Source organism: Aulonocara sp. 'chitande type north' Nkhata Bay, linkage group LG4 (genome assembly GCF_057382095.1).
Source record: "Aulonocara sp. 'chitande type north' Nkhata Bay isolate Kocher_YH1m ecotype deep benthic linkage group LG4, A_spYH_male_GT1.1, whole genome shotgun sequence".
NCBI lineage: Eukaryota > Metazoa > Chordata > Actinopteri > Cichliformes > Cichlidae > Aulonocara > Aulonocara sp. 'chitande type north' Nkhata Bay.
Genome location: NC_141347.1, coordinates 32,350,936 through 32,375,117, shown reverse-complemented (window position 1 = coordinate 32,375,117; position 24,182 = coordinate 32,350,936). Strand labels below are relative to the sequence as shown.

General features: G+C 39.2%; 3 protein-coding genes across 5 annotated transcripts; all 3 read left to right on the top strand.

Annotated features, from left to right (window-relative positions):
• Nucleotides 1–1,077: 1,077 nt before the first annotated feature.
• fam117aa (family with sequence similarity 117 member Aa) lies at nucleotides 1,078–10,259 on the top strand. Of its 3 annotated transcripts, none has more exons than XM_086289942.1 (8): nucleotides 1,078–1,623; nucleotides 3,010–3,152; nucleotides 5,703–5,798; nucleotides 5,991–6,104; nucleotides 6,421–6,537; nucleotides 6,894–7,119; nucleotides 7,260–7,434; nucleotides 8,853–10,259. In XM_086289942.1, exons 1-8 carry the CDS (start codon nucleotides 1,500–1,502, stop codon nucleotides 9,064–9,066), a joined length of 1,209 nt encoding a protein of 402 aa, XP_086146068.1. In that variant the 5' UTR covers nucleotides 1,078–1,499; the 3' UTR covers nucleotides 9,067–10,259. The 3 variants fall into 3 exon arrangements, with proteins under 3 accessions (XP_086146068.1, XP_086146067.1, XP_086146069.1); XM_086289941.1 differs by having other exon boundaries at nucleotides 1,081–1,623; nucleotides 3,007–3,152; XM_086289943.1 differs by lacking the exons at nucleotides 1,078–1,623; nucleotides 3,010–3,152 and adding an exon at nucleotides 4,779–5,165.
• A 250-nt stretch (nucleotides 10,260–10,509) lies between these two features.
• slc35b1 (solute carrier family 35 member B1) lies at nucleotides 10,510–18,644 on the top strand. The gene is made up of 9 exons (XM_086289944.1): nucleotides 10,510–11,186; nucleotides 14,507–14,598; nucleotides 14,784–14,914; nucleotides 15,033–15,063; nucleotides 15,547–15,707; nucleotides 15,854–15,980; nucleotides 17,277–17,383; nucleotides 17,518–17,671; nucleotides 17,958–18,644. The coding sequence occupies exons 1-9, from the start codon at nucleotides 11,062–11,064 to the stop codon at nucleotides 18,008–18,010; spliced, it is 981 nt and encodes a 326-aa protein (XP_086146070.1). The 5' UTR covers nucleotides 10,510–11,061; the 3' UTR covers nucleotides 18,011–18,644.
• A 3,276-nt stretch (nucleotides 18,645–21,920) lies between these two features.
• On the top strand, nucleotides 21,921–23,561 carry LOC147333028 (cytochrome c oxidase subunit FA4). The gene is made up of 4 exons (XM_086289945.1): nucleotides 21,921–22,081; nucleotides 22,679–22,767; nucleotides 22,888–22,948; nucleotides 23,290–23,561. The coding sequence occupies exons 1-4, from the start codon at nucleotides 22,040–22,042 to the stop codon at nucleotides 23,344–23,346; spliced, it is 249 nt and encodes an 82-aa protein (XP_086146071.1). The 5' UTR covers nucleotides 21,921–22,039; the 3' UTR covers nucleotides 23,347–23,561.
• The last annotated feature ends 621 nt before the right edge of the window (nucleotides 23,562–24,182 follow it).

Here is a 24,182-nt window from a genome sequence, read left to right as displayed (position 1 = left end):
CTCTGTGAAAAATTCTATCTACGTCACTGAAATATGGAGTTGTCAAACAGCTACACACCCAGTGATTAATTTTTGTCTATGTTATTTTCCCTGACGCAATAATTCAACATTACAAGCATAATCCTCATCAGTTCACAGGAACCTCTCAGCCCTTCAGCAAGCTTCCTGTGCTTTTGTTATGCTGCCAGGACATATTGCTGGGAACAAACAATGCCTGCAGGGACTTTTTAAGTAGCTCATTAACTTAATGTTAAGGTCTTTAAAAGTATATTATTATAATTTGCATCTATGTAGCATAAATAAAAACGTGTTCATATCATTTGTTTAGTCTGTAGATGCTCCCATTTGGCACATCAGTCATACTGAATAGTGCAGATGTTCCTCTATGATTAACTGCATTCCACAAGAAATTATACATTTTAATTATAACTCTGGCAGGAATTATGGATTATTTCAACTATATTTTGTGGTTATGATAGAATAAAAATGAAAAATCCAAGCAAATAGTTCAAAATCATGTAAACAGTGCACAAACCCGAATCCTGGTTCTTGTGTTGAAGACGTTTTTTATAGAAGGAAAAAAAGAATGGTGAAAATATCTGTTAGGAATATTGTATCAAATAAAATATTACTTTAATTTGTCTATTTCTGCTTAAGCCTGTGGAGGATTACCAACTTGCAAAACCTACAAGCACGTTGCTCTAAGGTTACTTCAGTGCCATTGCTTTATTCTGATATAATAGAGAAAATTGCCCTCGATCCCTTGAACCCCTGCAGTGACCTTTAGCGGTCCCTGAACTTTCTTTGAAAGACCACAAAGGCTCACACACACAGCCACACGTACACCCTGTGAATAGATTTAGGTTTGTACGTGGATTTTAAAGGGAGGAGGGGATGGCGCATGCCCCGCATAGTGAAGGAAAAAAAATCTCAACAAAGTGGGTGGGAGCTTCAATTTTTTTTAATGCTTGGGGGGGCGGTGGCTTTCCTTTTAGGAGACAGATGGATGTGATGGCCAATAAGTGCTCAGTAATATTCTGCAGCAACCAACCACATCATCCTCCCTTGGAATTACATGCTGCACGAGATAGTTGCACAGGTTGAGTAGTTGTGTTGTCACTTTGCAGACAAGGGAAACAAGCAGCAATGTGACACAGGACCACTCAGACTCTGCTGGTGCCCTTTTCACTCTGCAGCATGAAGAATAATACGGAGTTTGGTATAATGCGTTAAACTGCAAAGCTCACTTAACACGCGTGTTTTTTCTTCTTCCCGAAACTAAGCAGTGAGGCAGCAAACATCATGGTCAACATCACAAAAGAAAGCTCGAGTAGTTTCTCCATCCAGAGGCCCGATCAGAGCTTTGGATCATCAGTGTGGATGAAGTGAGCGCGCTCAGTGAGAAAGCCCGTGAGAGCTGCAGTGAACGACGAGGAAAAAGAAAAGCAGGGACGACTGTTTTCATAAGCTGCGCTCGGCTGTGGGAGCCAAGTGGGGGGATGTCGAGCCGAAGTGGAGGAGCGCCTCGGGGGTGCAGCAACCCCAGCCTGCAGCCCCTTAGAGCCACAGTCCCATACCAGCTCCAGAGGGGCTCAGCTCTCCTCAGCAGAGAGGTCAAGACGGGTAAATACACACTCAGGAGGAGGGGGCTTGAATCTGCATTCACTTCCATGTGGTCCAGAGCTGAAAAGTTTGATTGTGCATCACTTAATCATCATTATTCCTTAGAAATGTGACCCAGTGGGGCAAAGGGTTAATGTTTTGTGGTTTTGATATATAGTGGATTTTATTCAAGCAAAAATATTGACTGTGTATCATCACAAAGGGGAACTGAGCCAGAGTGATTAATCATTAAACATGAATTGCTGGGTGATTAATGAAAACTGACCCTGCTGCTGTTTTTATCGTGGATGAATTAAGTTGTTCTTGTCATTTAAAAACTGCATATTTTTATATTTTGAAAAGCTGGTAAGACAAAACTGTGAATTTGTGATGGGGGAATAGTTGCTATTTTCTGACATATTTAATAGGAAATGCATTATTTTTCAATTCCTCAAAGTACTCTGCAGTTTAATCAGTGCACCTTTGTAAAGATTCTTCCAGAAGTCTCTAGAACTGTTAATTGGAGCTCTAGAGGGAAAGCATGTAACACCAGGACCAGCTATTCATACACTGAATGATTAATGAACCACAGCACACTGAAGAAAAGCAGGAAGAATATTTAAGAAGCAAATACAAGAGACGACCATGCTTCTCACCCAAAGCCAGGGCATGAACTGTTTCAGTGTGCCTAACTATGCACCAGCCGTTTTACTTGGATTGTGCTCAAAAGAGCACAATTCCAACGTGCTAAGTCAACAATGAAGGCTGCTAGCCCTGAAACATAACACTGTTCTCATAATGTTATTTAGACACTCAGCTGCCCCTTAGCACTCTGACCTGTGGGATTCCTGCTGCATGCTTCATGCTAACACAGCAGCAGCTTTAAAGACCTCTTTGTTTTACTTTGAGTGCTTGTTCTTTCACTGTATCCACAAAACTCACATCTGCATGTTATTTATGTGTCCTGTTTGCCCTGCAGCATGGGCTGATGACAACATACTGTGGGTGTGCTTTTGGATCAGTTGTAAATGTACTAGCTGGCTGTGGTGAGTGTTGCCAGCGTTGTGTAGCTTGATGGCTTTGCTCCAGGTCAAAGGCATGGTCCACACCTGCCAGAGATACAAAACGCTGCCAACACGCACACATACACACTTGTTACACTCACACAGCCCTGTGGTCTGCACACTTATGGAAAGGAAGGAGGCTGTGAGCAACTGCCACTGGGGCTAAAGAGTTATTTACACTTACATGTCCAATACAGTGTCTTACTGAAGGCTAAACATGATTACACAGGCAGGAGTTCAATCCCTCTTCAGCACAGAAACAGTTTCGACATGTACTGAGTGGAAGCTTACACAGTCTCAACATGCCCCTGGCTTCTTTCTATTTTCTCTGTTTCCACAGCAGACAGAACCACGGCTCGTCCACCAAAACCCACCATCCGCCGAACTCTTTCTTTGGATGCGATTGTCGGACCCTATCTCCAGGGGCAGTGGCCCAAAGAGGCAGACGGGGCAGTAGTTAGCTGTGTCAATGATAAAGCCACGCAGGTAATGATTAATATATCCCGAAACCCCCAAATCTGCTATGATACTGTGATGGAGTTGCTATAATCGAATGAGCTTGGTCTCAATTAATCCCAGTTTGTTCTGTACCAGTGCTTCTGTTAGTGCAGGAACACAGTGTGAACCTGTTGAATCAATTGCATAAAAGGCAAACTTGTGTGTGCTGTGCTTCTCCTGGATGTTAACGATTTCTATAGAGGACAAGATATCTGATGTTAGCTCTGCAGGTGTCTGGTGGTTCCAGTTCGGCGCGGCGGGTGGAAGGCAGCCAACTGGAAATACTCGTTTTTGTTCTTCTTTTAAAAAAAAAAATCTGCTTCTCTTCCCTCGCTGCTCCCCCCCCTCGACTGTATCTGCTCCTAACTAGTGCACAAAGCCTGGAGTAACATCGCCAAGCTCCGCAAGCTTCGTCTTCTCTCCTGACACAGTTTAAACCCGAACGAACCCCCTTTGCCTCCATTGTGAGACACAGGCCCCTCCTGACCTCATTATACAGGCACCCCATCCCCCAGCACTCCCCAAAAACCACACTAACACGTACTCAGCAGCACCCCACCCAGCACCTCCTTCTGCCATAGTTCCTCTGCATTATGTCAGATGATATGACTAGTTGTTTGGTGTTACTTCATTCTTTACTTTGCACACTACTGCACCTTTTTATTCCAGTCTGTGTTAGAATAATCACTTAGTGAATCAAATGAAAGTAACTGCAACCAATTAATCAATTAAATGTTTGAGGCAATTACATTTGATTTTAGTCTGAATTAGTGCCTGCAGCTCTTTGAGTTTTGTTGGCTTGTTTTTGAGCTAAATGCTAACATTATATTAACATGCTGACAGTCAACAATGTTTTAGCATTTTGCTAATTAGCACAAAGCTGATGGAATCTCATCCTCGTCATCCTCATCTTCGTTCGACTGCTCCCTTTAGGTGTTGCCACAGCAGCCAGCATCTCACCCTATTCTTTGCTTCCTCTTCTGTCACACCATGTCCTCCTTCACTACATCCATGAATCGTCTGTAGTCTTCCTAAATCTTCGACATCCTTTGTCCAATATGTCCGCTGGCCCTTCTCTGCACACGTCCAAACCATCTCAATCTTGCCTCTCTAACTAACTTTTAATCACCTTGGTGGTTAAAAATGATCTTGACACACTCAATAGTTGTTGAGATTGCAGATCTCATTAGAGTTTTCTTTAATTTGACCTATTAAAGTAGCAGCAGTTAAATATAGTAACCTTTAAAAATGAAAACTCTCTGATTGGGACTTCTTAAATCTGAGGTTCTGCATAAATGAAGAATTTTTTTTTTTTTATAGAATTAGCCCAAAATGTAAAGGAAATAATATTTTTTTCCACCTTGTTCACTATATTAAAAAAATAAATACCAAGCACATTTTAATCAGTGCCTCAAGCTGGAAATATTAGCCATGGAGACCAAGTGCTTTGGTACCTTGGGGTCTTTTTATAGGTTCGTGTTCCATGATCCCTTGTCCATGTTTTGGGGAGGGTGGGGTTTTTGATGTTGGATGGTGGGGGAGGTTGGTAGCCGTAACTCTACACCAACGCCACTGTATGACTGACTCATGCTGCTTTCGGACTTATTTAGCCTGGCGACAGAGTACGTATGAGTCGACTGAAGAGGAGATGATGTCGGTGTTTTTCTACAGGCAGTAATGGCACCAGTAAGACTTCCCTGAGCTGTGAGGCCGAGCACCTTGTGTTTCGGGGGACAGAAATTCACAATGCAGTCACGGTGCATGGTTGCCTGTGAGTGGCTTATGAATAGACTGGACACCAGGGAGTGGATCAGATTCTTTGAAAGTGTGTGAAGCAGTTGACCCTAAACGTGGAGGCACCAGAACCTAGAGTATCGGATCCTGTTGCTTAAGTTGACCCGTGTGATGATGAATGTCCAGTCTACTGCATACAACCAACAGTCAGCAGCAAACAACCCAGCTCCCACTGGTAGAAGATCAAGAGTCAATGTGAAGAAATCGGTACGGATATAGGAGTGAAAAGGATGTTACAGAGTTGTGACTGACAAAGGAAGAAGTGCACTAAAAAGTCTGCTTGCTGGCTGCTTTTTGTTTTTCCTCAACAGTGTGTGACTTTGTGAATAACAACAAATAACTTATTTGTGTGTGTAAGTGCACTGAGGTGTTGAATGCACTGTATTTATAGTTTTTACACTGATGTGGTTTGGATGTTTTTTTATGAGAGTGTAAGCCGGGCTGTTTTGCAGCTCATAGTGGTTTCTTGTCGCCTTCCGCTGTACAGCTGTTGTGGGGCAGGTGTGCAAGACAGCTGTGGGGCTCAACTTAAGTGTTGTGCATACGAGTGTCGAATGGAGTTTGCTGGTTTTGGCAAAAAAAAAAATAGAGTGGGTCTCCAAAAAGGTCGCCCTTTCTGACAGCCAGAATTACTGCCAATTAGGCCATTTTCTACCAGAGCCCCTCAACAGCATGTCAGGCAAAACACTGGATGCCTTATTTATATATGCTCTCTCTCTTCCTTTTTTTTTTTTTTTTTTTAAGACTCCAAGTTCCTGGGCAGAGGAAACCCGGGGAAGACGAAGTGCTGGTGGGCACAAGCGCTCAGCTTCTTGGGGCAGTGCAGAGCACCTAAGGGAGGCAAGTATTGTATACACTAAAGCAGTTAATGAATCATTTCTTCTATTTCTCTCACATACCCACACTCTTCTTCTCTTTGGCCTCCCATTGATAGCCTGAAACAAAAGGGTTCCTTCAGGGCAAACTTTGAACCTTAACCTTGAATGAATCACAATGACCCCTGAATCATTTTTCTCTCCACTCTGCCCTCAGGTGGCCAAGCTGAGACACCAGTTGCAGAAGCGTTCCCGCCATGTCCCTCCCTCAGCAGGATGCGAGCTCCCCCCCCACCCCCTGCCTGCAGGTCATGCAGCAGGAGTCACTCAGGTAGCCTTTTGTCCAATTAGGATATTAAAGGACACATACAACAAAGTTTTCATGATTGCTCCCAATGCCAGACTGTGTTCCACAGGCAGACGAGGAGGAGCTTGGTAACAGGGATATAAAAAACACTTCTTTTTTTAGTACTGGCTGTCATCAAGTCTGCCGTGCTACTGCCATGCTGTCTCTGAAAGACAGTTTGAAACGAGCATATCACTCTGTACTGTTCACATGCACTATTAACAATTGCAATAGTGAAAAACCAGATAATCAGGCTTAGGCTACCTCAAAATTTGTCCGTATTATACTCGTTTCTCCTCAGACGATGCCGCTGATGCCGCTGAACAGACTTGCTCCACGGCTGCGACGGAGCGTCGAGGGCCTCAACTTAGAGCTGGAGGAAGTGTTTGTGTGTGAAAAACAAGACGATCAGCATGAGGTTAGGGCACTGAAACTTGCTTATACGTAAAACCAGAAAGGTTTTAATATCAAAAGGTTATAAGAACTACCAGTATCAACCAATTTATAGTGCAGTTGCTTTTCTCATCAAAATATCTGTGTGCCATATTTCATCACTGGTCACTTCATTAGTTACACCTTGCTAATACCAGGGTGGACCGCCTTTTGCTTTCAGAACTGTTTTAATTATTCATAGCAAAGATTCAACAAGGTGCTGGAAACATTCCTCAGAGATTTTGGTCCATACTGACATGAAAAAAAGAAAAGGATCGTTATTCACATTCACTTCAGTGTTATTATGCTAAATTTTCATTTATTTGCTTCTAAATTTCACAGATTTTGGATATCCCAGATGGCCACAGAGCTCCCGCCCCTGCCCAGAGATGCAGCAGTGGCTCTCAGAGTGACCCCTCACCGGAGCCACTGGATCCTTCCCTTCTTTCTCCTTCTCAGTCCCCTTGTATTCTTGATACGTCACTTCTGACACCTTCAGGTTCACCTTGTCCTTTGAATCCATCACTTTTATCCCCATCCCAATCTCCCTGCACCATGGGAGAGCCAGGTTAGACAGGCTTACATTTCCTGTTTTGCAGTGCTTTATTAAACCATAAATGGATATATTTTTGAAAAATAATAATACTACAGACAGAGATTTGCTTTAATTCTGGTATTGTTAGTGAAAATCTCTCTCTCTTTATGCAGAGCCTGTGGACTATGAGATCTTGTGTCCCTCTCCATCAGCATCGCTTCCTTCATTTGCACTGGATCCTCCTCTGCTGCAGGCCTGCTCCTCTTCGCCTCGTCCCAACAAAACCTACTCTTTTCAGCGCGAACCGCCAGAAGGCTGTGAGCGAGTTCGAGTGTGTGAGGAAGCAGTGTAAGTACACCAAAGCATCATGCATAGATCATATCATGCAATTATTTCCTACTTTCTATACCACAAATTTACTTTTGTACCCAACTAAACCCCTCCCACAAGTACCATCAGAGCAAAACAGGATGTCATTACCACTCCAAATCAAGTTCAGATCACAAGACAAAAGGCACACGTTGTAATCTTGGAGCCAGTAATGACAAATAATGTTGCAAAAGTTTTATACAAATTTATTATTTATGTGTATTTTTGTAACAGCTTGCTATGCATTTACATGTGGTCCCTTATGAATTTAACATTTCCAGGTTGAGCACCAAGTGTCCACCACTTTGATGAAATTTATGCCATTTTTCCAGTCTCTTCCAGTCTGAGAGGTCTCCAAGGAGGATTTGTTTTTAAATGTAACTTATTTACATTAAGCCACGTGACACGTGAAACAAGTACAAACTGAGGCCGTAACATTGCATTTGCAGGGGAATCATTATATAAACATAATGTATATACAAATAGAAAGAACTTGGATTTATAGGAAATTTTTCCTTAAAAAAAAACATATAGATGATAATAATTCCTATATGTGTGGTGATATTTATACAAAGTTTTGTTGAGATTGGCCCACCCGTTAAGGAGGACATAGTTATCTAGAGACATAAATGCATATATAATCTATGATTATTTAAGTAAGATGATGTTATTTGCACACTGTACTTGCTATCAAATTATGACACCATCTGAGTTTAGATTGGTTCCCTATATGCCACGTTTTCATCTGTTAATTCTGTTTGTCACTAAGTATGAAATATACAGGAAAAATGAAGCCTTGATTGTGTTACCGAATTAGGATGACTTATTATTTGTGGCACATTAATTGCAATAATATTGGCATCCTTATTTGATATTCTGTAGAAAAATCTCCAGTCACTATATCAGCAGAAACAGATGAAAAAGCATTTTATCCTACACATTTGTGGGATTCCATAGTGTGTTGATTAGCAAAATTGCCTAATGCCCAAAGGTCACAACTCGGAGGAAACGCAAACCCAGCCTCAGGAGGTCACGAGTCAGTATCTGCCTTGGAGCAGTCCCAAGTCTGGATAAATGAGAAGGTTACATCAGGAAGGACACCTGGCCTAAAAATGTGTGTTAAATCAACTATGCGGCTCAATGCATTATGACAACCTTAGAAAATAAGCTAATTTATACACTTTTGAAGAAAACAGCTTAAATTAGTCTCGTCAGAATATCAGTGCACACTTGAAACCTTCTGATCTTGTGTGACAGTTATTTTTCACTGAATGATTTAATGGAATTGAAGGGTTGTAGAAGTTGTTATTATGGTGCTATAAATATGTAACTACATATAAAGCCGTGGATGCTGTGTTGCAGTATGGGGGTTCATGCTTCTATCTCTCCATCTACAGCTCTGCCTATCAGGATGAGACTCTCCTCCAGTCATCCTGCCCTGACCCCAATAAAGTCAACTTCACCCCCCACGGAGGCTCAGCTTTCTGCCCGGTCAGTCTTTTGAAGCCCCTCTTGCCCTCCATGGACCTCCTCTTTCGTGGCCTGTCGGTATCTCCCGTCACTGGCTGCTCAGGTCAGGCCTCTCCTACCAGGCACCTGGGCATGCAGTAGGTGGATATCTGAGCAGAGTCTCTCAGGACTGAACCACATTGCACTGCCAGGACAAGCAGAAACTGGATGTGATATATATATTTTTTTAATGCATCGTGACAATGGACAGTGTTGCATCACTGCTGTAACACGCCATCATCACTGTGATCAAAATAACCTTTGTGACTGTGAAGATTTGTTGCTGTCATACTTTAGAATAACTGTGGCCTAAATTCTGCCCGCTTTATCTTTTGTTTTGGTTTTTTTTATGTTTTTTTTCCACCTGCAGGAAGCTTTGATTCAGCTGATATTTACCTCATCAGCACTTAAACTGTCCTAGTATTCAACCGTATGAGGCATGGATTAGACTGCAGGATTTAAGTTGTGGAAATGCTTGAAAAGCTTTATAAATACTTGCGTTTATTAAATCATTCTTTTGCATTAAAATTGTTCTAGTTAGAGACCGCAGTCTAGAAGGGATGCTTTTATTTTTCATCTTGAAACGTGAGAATTTACTGTCAAAAACCCTAGCACTTAGAACACACACTGGTACAGGTTTTGCCTTCTTACTATCCAAACAATTGATGGGTATTGTAGTCGAGTATTGTTGATTTTAGATAAACATCCAGCTTAATTTGTGAGGGTTAACTGATGAAAAACAAAATATTTGTTGAATTTTATATATATATATATCTCTGTTTGAAATATTTTTGGCTTAAAGTTTCCAATGTCCTACTTTTCTACAGATGTGTTTCAAGGGAGATACATATTTTTATGTCCTTATAAGAAGCACACGATACTGCTTCTGTTTTCACTGTTCTGACTTGTGCTGTTTTATAAGCAGACATTTTGTAGCTTTATTTGCCTACAGGGGGCTTTGTTATAACCAAACTATTTTTAATAACTAGAGCAGGTCGCAGTGTTTGTCAGTTTGAGCCTTTTTTGAACCCTGGAGTTTAGACCACAGTGTTAGTGAAGAGCTTGACTTCCTTTTGATTGAATTATTATTCAGTTGTGTTTTTTCAACATAATAAATGACCTACATGATAAATGGGGAGTAAACGTCAACGAAGAATTTTTCAGCCTTTTTTCTTTTTTTTTTTTTTTTGGTATTCTTTTTACGTGATAGCAGTTACTGTTACCTGTGCTGTTGCCTGTGTAGAAAACAATAAAAGAAAATTGTTTTGGGGGCGTTAAAATGCCTTCTACGGTAATTATAATTCCTGTGGTTATTTTTTGTTGTCGTGTCTGCATTTGACACGTGTGTCTGTGGGCTTTTAAATCTAAACCCTCCCTCCTTTGCCAAATCAGCTTTGTGATTGGCTTAAAGCGGCTCCATAGTTCTTACACGGACCAATGAATTTAATCCACATCCTAGGACGACAAAAGGGCACGCGACATTTTCAAGAAAGGACCTCGGCTTTTTAAATAGCTGCCTCAAGTCACGACTAACCATTAAAGGTTAACGCGAACACCAAACGATCACAGAAGAGGCAGCGTTTTGTTTGCAGGATTGGAGCGGCGTATATTAAACACGTTATTATTCCTGTATGACTCAGGGTAGTTTTATTAAACTTAATATAAGCGTACAGGCTCAGGTGCTGACACCTAATGGGTCCTTTTAGAAGATAACTTTTCCTGCTAATTGCAGGTTTTAATTTCCCAATGAAAACCCGAGCGGCACATCCTTACCGTTACTCGGGTGTGAAAAACGGGATGCTTTTAATATAGCAGCTGCACAGCTAGAAGGCCCTTCTGTCTGGGGTGATATAGGGCAACCAACTATGGCATGATACTCGAATCTCAAGACAAGAGTTGGAAAGCTCCGGCAAATAAGATTTACTGCGATATATCACCAAGTCTTCCAGCTGGTGCATAATCCACAGCCAACGTAAACACGCGAGCGCCATTTCCGGGCTCGTGATAGCGGCTATAGTGGAGCGAGAGGTCGGAGCGAGAGGAGCGGGAAGTGGAGCGGTGGTGTCGGTTAACATTCCCGGGGTGGTCGACGACGGCATGGCAGCGGGAAAGGGAGCTGGGAAGCCCGCCTGGCTGTGGGACAATATGAGGTTACGGTTCATCGTTTGCTTCTTCGGAGTCTTCGTGTGCTACTTTTATTACGGAATATTGCAAGAGACGATGTAAGTAACAAGTAACGAAGCTAAACTAGAGACATTGTTATGCTGCTGTGAACCAAAACTCCCTTCAAAAAGCTGCCGCTTTAATATTGCTATGCATACATTAAAATTTTAGTTGGAGTTTGGTTATAGTTTTGTCTTTAGAAAAAAAATCACAGTTCTCATAATCGTAATCATATGAGCATATGACCTGAAGCACTGTCTTTGTAGATCTCCAGATCTGTTAAGTAAAACTAAATACAGTACTGCAGCAGTATCCCCCCTTTTTGATTGATTGATTTATTCTTACATATTTGTCACACCTAAATTTCACTATTAGACAAAGATGACCCATGTAAATATAAACCGTCATTTTTTAACTTGTTATTTAATTTATTAAAGGGGGGGGGGGGGCTATCAAACCCTACCGGGCTCTGCAAAAGTAATTACCCCCTAAAACTAATAAGCGGTTGTGCCAACCTTGGTAACAAGAACTGTAATCAAGTATTTGTGATAACTGGCAATGACTCCTTTATGTCACTGTAGGGCAGATATTGCTTTCCTCACTGTTCTTTGTAGAATTGGTTTGACCACATTAAATGGTTTTTTGAAAATGAATGTCTGTTTCAGGTCAATCTGAATTAAGTCTGGACTTTGACTAGCAGCTTTTAGCAGCTCTGAGGTGGACTTGCTGGTGTGTTTCAGATTATTGTCTTCCTGTTTAACCCAAGTGAACTTAAACTGTAGGGCACAAACTGATGGCTGGACATTCTCTATGAGGATTTTCTGGTCGAGCAAAATTTGCGGTTCCATCAATTAGAGCAAGTTGTTCTGATCATGAAGCAGCCTCAGGTCATAACACTACCACCACCATGTTTGACTGCTGCTGTTATGATGTGTTAGTTTTACATCAGATAAGATGGGATTCAAACTTTCTAAAAAGTTGATCTTTTGTCAGACAGGATCTATTTAAGCAATTTCTTTATTCAACAGGTTTGGCCTGGGTGTGACTAGTGAAACTGGGCTCAGCTTTCAAACTGCGGTAATCAGAGTTAACTTGTGGTTTAACGATAAATGGGCGCAATTACTTTTTCACACAGGTTTGGCTCTTTTTGCCTTAATAAATTAAATCATGGTTTTCTCTGGTTACCGCTGACTAATATTAAAATTTGTTTGATGAAATGAAACGTGTGTGAGAAATATGCAAAAGAATAAGACATCTGGAAAAATTCTTCTCTGAAGAATAATTTTTTTTATTTTTAGTCTATCTTAAAAGCAAAATTCTGCATTACACAGACTTTTGTTTTTGCGTTGTTTTTCTTTTTTGGGGAGTATATTTAAAAATCTCAGAGATTTACTGGTTCAGGCATAAGTTTTTGCAAAAGAGACATTTTAGTTTCATGTATACTGTTTCTCCTATACATGCAACTTTAAAATCTGCAGTCTGGCTTATGTAAAGTAAGCAGAGCTCTGCCTGTGTTCTCTTTCACATACTGAGAAAGGACACAGATGGTATGCTGTCAACAAAGGGTACAGGAATACTCTCTGGTTTCAAAATGATGACTTGAAAATAGGGCTGAACGATTATGGAAAATAATCTAATTGCGATTTTTTGCCCCAATATTGCGATTGCGATGTGATATGCGATTATTTTTTAAGGTCTTTGTCTTCTGTATTATTAAACAAAGACAAGCAATACATCATATAGTATGGCCAATACTATATTACATTAATTTTAAACTGTTCTTTCCTGGAAGACAGACCTCTGTTATGATGACATGAGGTGATGCATGAATTGATGACTGACATTTTTATTTAACTTCTTCAATCACAACAGTATATTTGAACATACACAATAGTTTATTTTTAGCTTACAAACATCTGAGCATAAAGTGCTGACAAGGAACCCTGGTGTAAACATTAAAATGAAAGTCAGTACAATGTGCAGATTGCAGAAATATACATAAAAAAAAATCAGTGGCTTTACCACACTCAGTTTTTCGACATCTGTGAACTACTAGACAGTCATTCAATTAAAAAATAATATTAAATAAATAAAACTAATAAATAAAAAATACACACATCTTACTGATCTCTGCAGTCAGTAACATTACACATAAAGTGCAAACATAATAGCAATTGTATAAACACACACACAAACACGCCTTTAAAGTTTAAAGGCGTGAAATTGGACGGTCTAGCCTTCTGATTAGCTAATCAGAAGGCTAGTTCTGATTAGCGTCACCGCTGTCTCGGTGGAGTTTAATAAACTCGGCCGTCTGCTTCTTGCTATCTAAAATATAACCAGACACTGGTGTAAATTCTCGACTGTCTCATACTTCTGTTTAATAAGTTTTCTGTTTGACGTTTAGTCAGCTGTGTGAAAACCAAGGAGGAACCCACCCGGGGGATTAATAAAGTTTTATTTTATCTAATCTAATAACTTTAATCTCAGCCAAACCGATTTACTCACGAACAAACAAAACACTGAAAAAAGCCCAACAATAACATTTTTAGGTTGTCTAAGTGACTTATATATTACGTTTAACCCGAGCAGCGAAACTCCGCGGTGATCTGAAAATGATGTGCCGGGAGTTGTGCCGTTCTCGGCCGCATCAGTAATCCTCGAGCTCCCGGCTAGCTGTCGAGCTGGTGGGTAGCAGACGCCTCTGAAAACGTCGAAGCACTTTTGCAAATATGGGATATCTTGATAAACCGAGCAGATATTTGATGTTTACACAACTACTTTCTCGCCTGAAAATATGTTAAAAGTTTATTTTGTGACCCAGAAAGATTAGTATGAGTAATTTTAAAACTTAGTAGCGGCCGCCATTGCTGGAAACTGGAGTTTGGCTGGGCCGCGCTATGAATTCTGGGATATGGTAGTAATTTGGACAGCCTTATAATCGCAGTATAATCGCAGCCTTTGCGGTTAGAAAATTGCACTTGATCATGTCGCGATATTATCGCAAATGCGATATATCGTTCAGCCCTACTTGAAAATGCCATGTGAGGTGAAGCGGCACTTCTACAAACCAATGTCTGACTTTTATTACATGTTATTACATGTTGTTATGAATATGGACATATTATCTTCAGATTAGCCCACTAAAAACAATTGCAAACTGACACCAAGTACTCAAGCAAGACAGCTGCTGAAAAAACTTTTGGTCCACTAACAGACTGCTACCCTCACCACACCCCTCTTTCACTCTCCTTTTCTGAATGCCCTTTTCACAGCTAGGAGACACATGAAACCACTCAGATGTTTAACCTAGCTATTTGCATGCTCCTGCCAAGACGGGTCTGTTGTGTTCAACATGCTGTTGCTCTCTGTTTTCTAGCACTCGAGGTGATTATGGTCACGAGAAGTTCAGATTCGCCCGTACGCTGGTCTTCATCCAGTGCATCATCAGTTGTGTCTTTGCAAAGATCTGTGAGTATGTGCTGCACAAAATGCACACAAAAACTAATAACAGTGGTTAAAAGACTCCACTGACTCTGCTAGGAAACACCTGAGAACAACACCAGTCGAATCTCTTGTATGTTAACTTCTCTGCCTAATATTTAAAATAATGTAATGTTGTGAACTTTTTTCTTTAATTCTCTTTTAATAATTAGTGATCCAGTTTTTTGAGAGCTCCAAGCCAGATCACACGAAGAGCTGGCTCTATGGCCTGTGCTCGCTCTCTTATCTTGGAGCCATGGTGTCCAGTAACTCTGCCCTTCAATATGTCAACTATCCCACCCAGGTGAGTATGCCCTATTTAAATGGGTCAACAGTAACTGGTTATGTGTTTTTCTTTTTTCATTGTATGTGTATTTGTGCTTGAGCCTTGCATATTCTATAACTGCGTTTTTGTTTGATAGGTTTTGGGGAAATCCTGCAAACCCATACCAGGTAAATCGAACAAAAATAAGTGTTGTAGTGTTGCTTTTTAAAGTGCTTTCTTTCACCATATCATTTACATAATATTTTGTCACTGCTTACCTTTGTTTCCGTAGACAACAGTCTGTCTGTACTGACTAATTCAGAAAGTGTACAGTATGCAGGGTGTGTATGAGGAAATATACAAAGTCAAATTATTTACTTTTTTTTAAAGTGTAGGCTACCAAACAAACACGAGTGATTCTGAGGTCTTTTCTTACAGATTAGGGACACATTTAGTTTGAATATTCTTCTTAGGCATGTGGAGCTGAGAGCCTGCTTTGCATATTACAGTATGTCCTGTTTATACATGAAGGTTAACTCTCACCCCTCACAGCTTGGTTATCGCTTGAATTCTGTTTCCTTCCATATGTTTCACTCTCAGGGCTGAAGTTTTGACACGCTGTCCAGGCTGGTATCAATCGGCTTCATATTTCTGTTATTGTGTCCTTGCAGTGATGATCCTCGGTGTGACAATACTGAGGAAGAAGTATCCACTGGCTAAATACCTGTGTGTGTTGCTGATTGTGAGCGGTGTTGCTCTTTTTCTCTATAAACCCAACAAGAGCTCTGCTGTTGGTGATGACCATATTTTTGGCTTTGGAGAGATTCTGCTGGTGAGCTAACACATATTCTGTTCATTTCACCTATTTGTCCTCATATGCTGCCCATCTGCTTGCATCTCCCTCGTGTCCTCACGGGTGCTTTGACTTTCCCATTACTTTCATCTCACGTCTCGGTGTTGTGTTTTGCTGCATCATAGCTGGTCTCTCTGACATTGGACGGTTTGACTGGTGTGGCCCAGGACCACATGAGGGCTCGCTTCCAGACGGGTGCGAACCACATGATGCTGAACATCAACATGTGGTCCAGTCTGGTGCTGGGACTAGGTGAGTCCCACATCTAATAGAATATGTGTCAGGAGCATGCAGGCTCTCATTCCAACTGAAAATACATCTGGCCATTACACTGATTTGTTCACCTGCAGCTAGAGAGGAGACACTAATGAGCAAACTCACCTTGGTGTGGTTCAGTACTGCCAACACTGGTGAATATATGGTTTCAAAGCTTTCTTTATGAATAATTATCTAAGAGCATAGTACCGGTTTAAGGCTTTTGAAGAAAATTTCTTATGGTGCTATAATATTTATAATTAACAAAAAAATTTTGATTAAAGATAAGAACAAAATATCCTATGTTTAATGTAGTTTTCTTCAGGTGCTTTTCCACTCAAAACTTTTTAAACACCAATTCAAAGTGAAATCACCTCATGGTGATTTTGCATTTACAAAAGTACCATAAGGTGTAGTGCTGTGTTCCTAAGGTGATTTTAATGTGAGTTTGGTATATTTTATTCTCATTCTGGATTCTGACATGAGCTCCAGGATGAATAGCGGGTGTGATGAAGTAGATGGTAGCAAGAAGTTTAAAAAAAAAAACCCCTCAAACAGAACCAATAACAGCTGCATTAGAAGCAGAAAATGTGTGCACTTTTCCCTCAGGAGGCAAAAACTCATTAATTCAGTCAAGGCATAGTGCGGAGTGTTATCTTTTTAGATAAGAAATCCTCCACCTCAAAGCCCTCAGTTCTGTTAGCAGATTGCTACAATATGCTGAAGAGCAAGGCACATAAAACAAACACAATTTAATGATGGGTTTTTTAAGGTTGGGTACTAATGGGCTCTGAGATAAAGATCAAAAGGTCAAAGATTATATGAGAACTGGAGGACTGTCATCACTTTTAAGCTAACTAACTGGTAGGGTCTGCCGTCTTGGAGTGTTTTTCTATCCTTCCTGAACCACTTTATTATGCTAAATTACATTTTATAAAGCTATGGCGTTTTTTTTGTAAGCGTTAAGTGCAGTTCCAATATGCAACCTTAACAGCTTTTAGTTATTGGTTGTCAAATGTGTGCAAATGCAGATATACTCCTGGTTTCAACATGCACAGCAAGACTTTGATGTCTAGTATTTCCCAAGATGCAAAGGTATTCTTATACCTCCACTCATACAAATTCATTACACCCCCACACTAAGATTTCACCTAACTGCTAATACTGTACAGAACCACTTGGTGGTGCTGTACATTCACACTGTGAACTCGGTCTGGTTTTCTTACCAAGGATAGTCAGAAACGAACTGTGTTTTTGAAAAGTTGTTGATGTTACGTTCCTCTCTGTTCTCAGCGGTGTTGTGGACAGGGGAAGTGTGGGAATTCCTGAGTTTTGCAGAGCGCCACCCGGGCATCTTTTACAATATATTTCTGTTTGGAGTCACCAGTGCTTTAGGCCAGGTAGGTGGATCAATGCGAGTACTGATTATTAGCAATGCCATATTAAAGAACAGGAAACACCCTGTTGTGTTTTACAATAGATACTTAGTAATGACTGACATCCTGACTGACCGGCTCAAATGTTCCTTTTTCAGACCTTCATCTTCATGACAGTTGTGTACTTTGGGCCTCTGACCTGCTCCATTGTCACAACTACGAGGAAGTTCTTCACCATCCTTGGCTCTGTTATTTTGTTTGGCAATGTAATGACTACAATGCAGTGGGTTGGCACCATTCTCGTATTCCTCGGTCAGTAACTATATTACTTTCGTATTTTAATATATTAGATTTCCATTTTGTCAGGTTTCCAAAAGGCTGATTCTGTTCATCTGGACATAGTCTTTTCAATCCAAGTGACAAAACGTTTCTCCCATTGAAAACGCTACATCCAGATGAACAGAGTCAAATTTTTGGAATTTACTTACCTGGATGATTGAGTATGCATCAAGACATTTCATCAGGTTAAATGTATATAAAATATCTGTTCAGATGTTGTGTCTTCCCTCCATTCACATCTTTGGTTTTCTCACTTTAGGTCTTGGAATGGATGCTAAATTTGGCAAAGCCCCCAAGAAGACTACACACTGAAACACACTGGCGCACATGAGGAAAAAAAGAAGAGAAACACTAGATTGGAAACACTATAGCCAGTATATTATTTTCATAAGACATCATGTACAGGCACACTATATGTGCCTATGACTTGTTGAACTATGGTCAGATATTTTACTGCATTTAAAAGAGAGTCGTTGTAGTTTTCAACTCCAGCTTCTGTTGTGTACAGTTGATATACTGAAGAGATGCATTATATGGGATCAAGTCCAGAATGAGCTGTGACACAACCTGCAGTCCTTTTTGTGGAAGAATTTGAACTGGCTGAAGTGCACAGGTGTAAACCTTATTTTATTTAGACAAATCTTTATTGTTTCTGAAACCAGCTCACCTGCCTTGGATTGATGTTGAACCAAACAAGGCCTTAGAAATACATTTCCAGCAGTTAACCCATGAAATTACACCAAATGGTTTACAAATGGATGCTTGAATGTGTGTAATTGTAACATTTAGTTTGTCTGAGAAAACAATTAGTAAGTTTAATGTCCTTTATGAAAATTTAGACGGTTGTATGTCGCCTGTTGTCTTATGTCCAGTCTTACTTTTAAATTGTATTTACGTTTATTTTCTAAAGTTGAAAATTACTTGCCATAAAAGGGAAATTATTATATTTTGTTGTCATTTTTATTCTTTTTTTTTTTCCAGTTTTTAAAAACTGGTTCAAATCGGTTCATTCTAGAATGGTATTGACTGCATCATGGCACTAATCACCAGCTACTTGTTAAACTTGTTAGCCAAACCCAACAATTAAATGTATTTAAACACCCATCGATATTCCAATAATATGTAGCTTACACAATTTTCTCTACTTCAAATAATATTTTTAAAGATGCATTGATTGTGGAAATGCACCTAAGGAATGAAAGGACACTGGACTTCTAAATATGAAATGCCCCATAATCAATATTTTGAATGGAACTGATAAAAAACTGGAATATTGATTATATCTTAAGGGAAATGTCCTTAAACCTGACAATTAAAACTAAATAGCCAGGGTTTTGTTTTGTTTTGTCTTGAAAATCAATGCAGTGTTTGGAGGAGAAATAGCTGACAGTGAACTCTGCAGTTAAAACATGGATGCACTGATAAGAGATGTTAACAGCAGCCTGTTTTGTTTCTTTATATTTAATAAAGAATCAAAATATGCAATCTTTAATGTATTTAAATAAGGCCTGCAAAATTTTACCTTCATACTACAGAAATGTTAAGTTATAGGTCCTCAAAGTACTTAGGGGACATAAGTGTTTTTCCCCCCCAAGATTTTTAAATCTGTCATAATTTAATAAGTGCATTTGATAGCAAAAATTGAAATCTGATGACATTTTCAGGGTTTAACCTTCCACTTAGATTAGTTTTACACCCACTCTAAATGTCACAGTCCAAAGCCCAATTCTTGTTTTCTTTAGCATGATTAATTAATACATTTTTATAACCAACTCTTAACATCAATATCATAGTTCACCAATATCATACAGTGAAATCTGAGATCTATTTTATCATTCAATTAAAATAAATTTGAAGTAAATGAGCACTATTTATGTATAATGCAAATTATATACTCTGTGTGCACTTTGAGAGAAAGTACTCAGGAAATTATATGAAAGTAGCATTTAGCATTTAAATATACCACAGTTGTAGTTCAAAAAATAAAATTACAACTCATAACAGTGCAGAGGGGAGGCCTCAACAACAAATTAACAACATTAACTGTGAGGAGAAAATCCAAATAAAACAAAAGTGAAAACAAAATAGCAACTTTAAAAAAATATGATAACTCATCAAGGTCATGAAAGTCATGATGATTTTGGACTCTTTGTTATTTCTTTGAACTGTTGTTTTTCCAGTGTGGAATGATTGTACGACAAACATCTTTAATGGCTTTTAAAAACACGAATTGTTCTGTTTAGCAAGTTTCAGCTCAACCACACAGTTTTGGTAGCCATTAGCAAGCTGCTGGAAGAATTCTGGCTGAACATTTGACTTTTCTTGGCAGAATTTTATTTTTTTTAATCTGCTTGATTCCCTGGCAAGAAGTTGGATTTTAATCATACTGCACAAATTTCCAATAGAGTCGAGAATTTGTTCCAGAAACTTAATGCTAGCCTCCTTTATCCATTCCATACCCAGCTTTGGATTTGTGCTTTGGATTGTTTGGTGATCCTTTTGGAACACCCAGCTGTGTCCCATTGTTCTGTACTGGTCAATCCAGTGAATCCTCCTTATGCTGGCAAAGAGAAATTACCAGTTGTAACCAATCATTCTCTGTGATGAGAAGTTAATAGGCCTTTGCCTTGTCAAAAAAGATTTGGGTGAATGTGTGCCGTATATATATATATGTTTATATATATATAGGAATATGTATCTGTATACTTTTGACACACTGGATTAGCGAAAATCCAAAATACATTCAAACTTATGCCCACAATTCTTTGTTTTTTAAAGATCTAAGCTGTGCAATCATTCCCCTCTCGAAAAAGAAATGTTTTTTAAAAAAAAAACTAAATTACCATAACTTTCATACCCATGATGAGTGTATGTAAACTTCTAACCTTCTAACCTTGCTCTCTGTAGATGCCATAGAGCAAGATAAGGAGTTATGAAACTTTTCATTTCCCTAGAACAAAGTTAAGAAGCAAATAATGAAATACATAATGAATTACTCTGAATATTTATTCTCAAACATCATAATGATCATGGTGTGTCTCTACTGTTATCTATCATGCCACTAATATTAAAGATTTTTTTAAATAGAGTAAAGGGGAATTTAACATTAGGTAGACTTTATACTGTAGCTTGATATAATTATGAGCAACAGCTACTTCTGTCTTGGTATGGGAAACATATATAGCTGACTGCACATATTACAGTAAACACAATTTATATTTATAGTGCAGTATAAGATGATAAATGAAAAAATATCTGTTCTGGATCAGTGGGAACCAGAATTATTTTTTTTAAATTATTTTTATTTATTTATTTTATTGAGTTTTGACTTCAGTTGAGTTTAATATAGCTCCCAAAATGTGTTTGCTCATTTTGGTTACAAATGTTTACTTTTCATTGAGTTTTTATTAGCTTAAGTCTTTATTTTAGGCCTCCAGGATATGGAGAGCATCTACTGGAGAGGATGTTTAGGGAAAAAATCAGAATATCTAGTACATTAAAAAAAAAAACCTTTCTGAAAGCAGGTCACCCACAAGTCCCAATAAACATGTTCATCAAAGCCTCATCAGGCTGGTTACGATATGTTTTTCATTTTATTTTAAGTTTTTTTTTTCAAGTACACAAAATCGTTTCAGTTAGCTTATATATATTTTTTCAAAAGTGTACTTTTTATTTTTATTAACTAAAAAGCTTTTTCGACATCTACTAGTTTTTATTTTAGTTTTAATTAATTACAATAACCTCGGTAGGATCTAAGCTTTTCTTTGTTTAATAATCACATAAAATTTGAACGAAATATTGGGAATAAGAATAATAAAATACTTTTTTTTTTTTCATTGGAGTAGGTAAATAGGTACATAAAAGAAGTATTCCAAATTAAATTAAGACGAACATTTTTTAGGCTTCACAAACAGAGACAGTCCTGAAGGTTAATTTTATTCTTGACCTCAAGAAAAAGAGAATATATATTAAATATTTGTTTTGTTCAAAATAAGCAATTGTTGGGGCTTTTAAACCACTTTGACTTTGCCGGATTAAAAATGCTGCGTGGAAATCAAAGCTCGAGCATTATAACAGCTCATTAATTAAGCCATGTGAAATTATTCGGAATTTATTATATCCACTAACAAAATTATCGATATGCATACTGAACATAGTAATAATTAATTCCGTTTTTTAATCACGCTGGATCAGGCAGTGTGTGAGCATCCTATTGGTGCTTGCTCTACCCTCCTTCCGCCCTTTCTCAAGGATTAAATTGCGCACTGTTCTGGCAAGACTGCTCGTAATCCTTTTATTTGGGTACAAAGTCGGTTAACTTGGCACGCGAGGAACGACAAAATGCTCGCCGTAGTCCGCAAACAACTTAGAAGTCACCCAGCTGTAAGTATATTGCAACTATATTCAGGTTAAAAGTCATTTTGGGTAATCTTTTTGAGAGCCCAGGCTGGTACTAGGCTAAGTTGCCAGTTAGCAGTGCTAGCTTGATTAGCCTCTGCGTTTGACCGCACTGACTTTGAGAGATCAAAGTATGTAGCAGTCTTTCTGTTTTCATTTTTTCTGTGTAATTTGTTGGTTAAGAGTGATCCTTCTGGCAGCTGATGACTTTCAGTTAAATAAGGTCACGACTTTAGTCATTCGATGGTTGTTGATTATTAGCCACGAAGAGCCTTTTCATGTCCTCTAAATAGCTGCTCCCACTAGTTAGCTGGCTACATTGGGTTAGCAAGTCCTTGTGAACTATTAATAGAACCCACAAAAGCGCCTCTCTTTTCGACAAAATATGTGTATATATTTTATAGTTATGGTAGTTAAAGTTGGCCAATTTTAGCCCCTGTTCGTTTCATGTTTCATTCCAGAGGCTGCCTACGTGAGCAGGGGCGTGTTTTCAGTGTAAACATGTAGTTGAGTGTCATTGTCTTGAGAGCTTTAGGCTTCTCTCAGCTGATAAGATGCCTTATCTTCCTTTGTCTCTTACAGCTGATCCCCCTTTTCATCTTCATCGGTGGAGGAGCAGCCATGTCTCTGTTGTACCTCGCCCGTCTGGGCTTGAGAAACCCTGATGTCTGGTAAGTCATGTGTCGTTTTCTTAATTAAAAATGTGTTTGTTTTTCGTATTTGCATACAAGAGAATTTTCAAGTTCGTTGCCATGTACCTAGGAGTTACTCTTTAACTCTTCTTTCTGCAGCTGGGATCGCAAGAATAATCCAGAGCCCTGGAACAAACTTGGCCCAAATGATCAGTACAAGGTGTGCATCCCTTATGTTTAATTGTCTTGCAGTCTTGATTTTTCTGCTCTGATGTATTTAACAGTGGAGGTGGTTTTACTCTTGGATTGTATTGTGCAGCTTTAGTGGTGGAGTTTCTTATCCAGGGATAATTCCTCTTTAGTTGGACTAATCAAACATAATCTTGTTAACGCTGACCTGTGTTAACAAATCTTATCAAGTCATTAACGAGTGTAACTTGATGTAGTCGTGTTTGTTGTGGCAAGTGACCCAAACCATTTATGGTGGTGCATGCATTTTTCTGTGCAATCTTGGTGTTGGGCCTAATTATTTTTTATTTATTTTTGTGTGTGTCTTTTCAGTTTTTCACAGTCAACATGGACTACAGCAAGCTGAAGAAGGACCGTCCTGATTTCTAAACAACAGCTGGACCACAAGCACAAAGATCGGCAGATCTGCACACACTGGCTCATTGTGAACGTTCCTCTGGAAAGCTTAATGATGCAGAGGCTTAACCCGCACAGATGTTACATATTTAAGTTTCCTCATTGCATCGATTTGGCTTTTGGATATTGATTTACTCACCGTCTCATCAATAAAGTACAGGAGTCTTTTCTCCTCTATACTGAGAAAATTTGTTTTTATTTTTTCATGTGCTGTTGCCTGCTATATGCTTGTCCTGTCTTAATTTGCATCATCACTTTCCAGTGTCTAATATGCATACATATTGCATCACTTTTCAGACCAATGTCCACAACTTCTTTACATTTGTCATGTTCTGCTGCTGCTATACCTGCTTTGCATTCACCTAATTTTAGCTTTGTCCTGCTTTAACCCAATTAACAGTAAATTACGTACCACACTACTTTTGGTTGCTGTCCAATCTTTTGACATAAAAAGGAAACCCTGTCTGTATTTGAACCACCTTTGGTTGCAATTGCTTCAATCGAAAAGACATGGTGGCAAAAAGGTGTGTGGGTTTCTCTCTCCCCCCCCCCCCTTTTCAAAGCTGGACTTGATGGTTTAGAGCAGTAGCGTGTTCGTGTTACACATTAAGTGGAATGAACTGGAAGTTGGCAGTGGGACATTTGGAGGTGTGTCTTCTTACAGAATGCCGTCGCTCTCAGCCAGATAAGTTTGTAAATGTCAACAGGTCGTGCTTTTCCATCTGCAGCCTGGAGAAATGCGACAAGGATGAGCAGTCAGTGCAGTGCAGAAAATGTCAAGGACACTTTCGTATTTGAATGGAAGCCCT

What these genes read in the sequence shown, in the direction of transcription:
- fam117aa (XM_086289941.1), top strand. Translation starts at nt 1,500, where the DNA reads ATGTCGAGCCGAAGTGGAGGAGCGCCTCGGGGGTGCAGCAACCCCAGC. An exon ending in CAGCAGAGAGGTCAAGACGG is followed by an intron (nt 1,624 to 3,006) that starts GTAAATACACAC and finishes CTGTTTCCACAG; the next exon opens with CAGACAGAACCACGGCTCGT. An exon ending in CTGCACCATGGGAGAGCCAG is followed by an intron (nt 7,120 to 7,259) that starts GTTAGACAGGCT and finishes CTCTTTATGCAG; the next exon opens with AGCCTGTGGACTATGAGATC.
- slc35b1 (XM_086289944.1), top strand. Translation starts at nt 11,062, where the DNA reads ATGGCAGCGGGAAAGGGAGCTGGGAAGCCCGCCTGGCTGTGGGACAAT. An exon ending in ATCCTGCAAACCCATACCAG is followed by an intron (nt 15,064 to 15,546) that starts GTAAATCGAACA and finishes GTGTCCTTGCAG; the next exon opens with TGATGATCCTCGGTGTGACA. An exon ending in TCACCAGTGCTTTAGGCCAG is followed by an intron (nt 17,384 to 17,517) that starts GTAGGTGGATCA and finishes TTCCTTTTTCAG; the next exon opens with ACCTTCATCTTCATGACAGT.
- LOC147333028 (XM_086289945.1), top strand. Translation starts at nt 22,040, where the DNA reads ATGCTCGCCGTAGTCCGCAAACAACTTAGAAGTCACCCAGCT. An exon ending in AACTTAGAAGTCACCCAGCT is followed by an intron (nt 22,082 to 22,678) that starts GTAAGTATATTG and finishes TGTCTCTTACAG; the next exon opens with CTGATCCCCCTTTTCATCTT. An exon ending in GCCCAAATGATCAGTACAAG is followed by an intron (nt 22,949 to 23,289) that starts GTGTGCATCCCT and finishes GTGTCTTTTCAG; the next exon opens with TTTTTCACAGTCAACATGGA.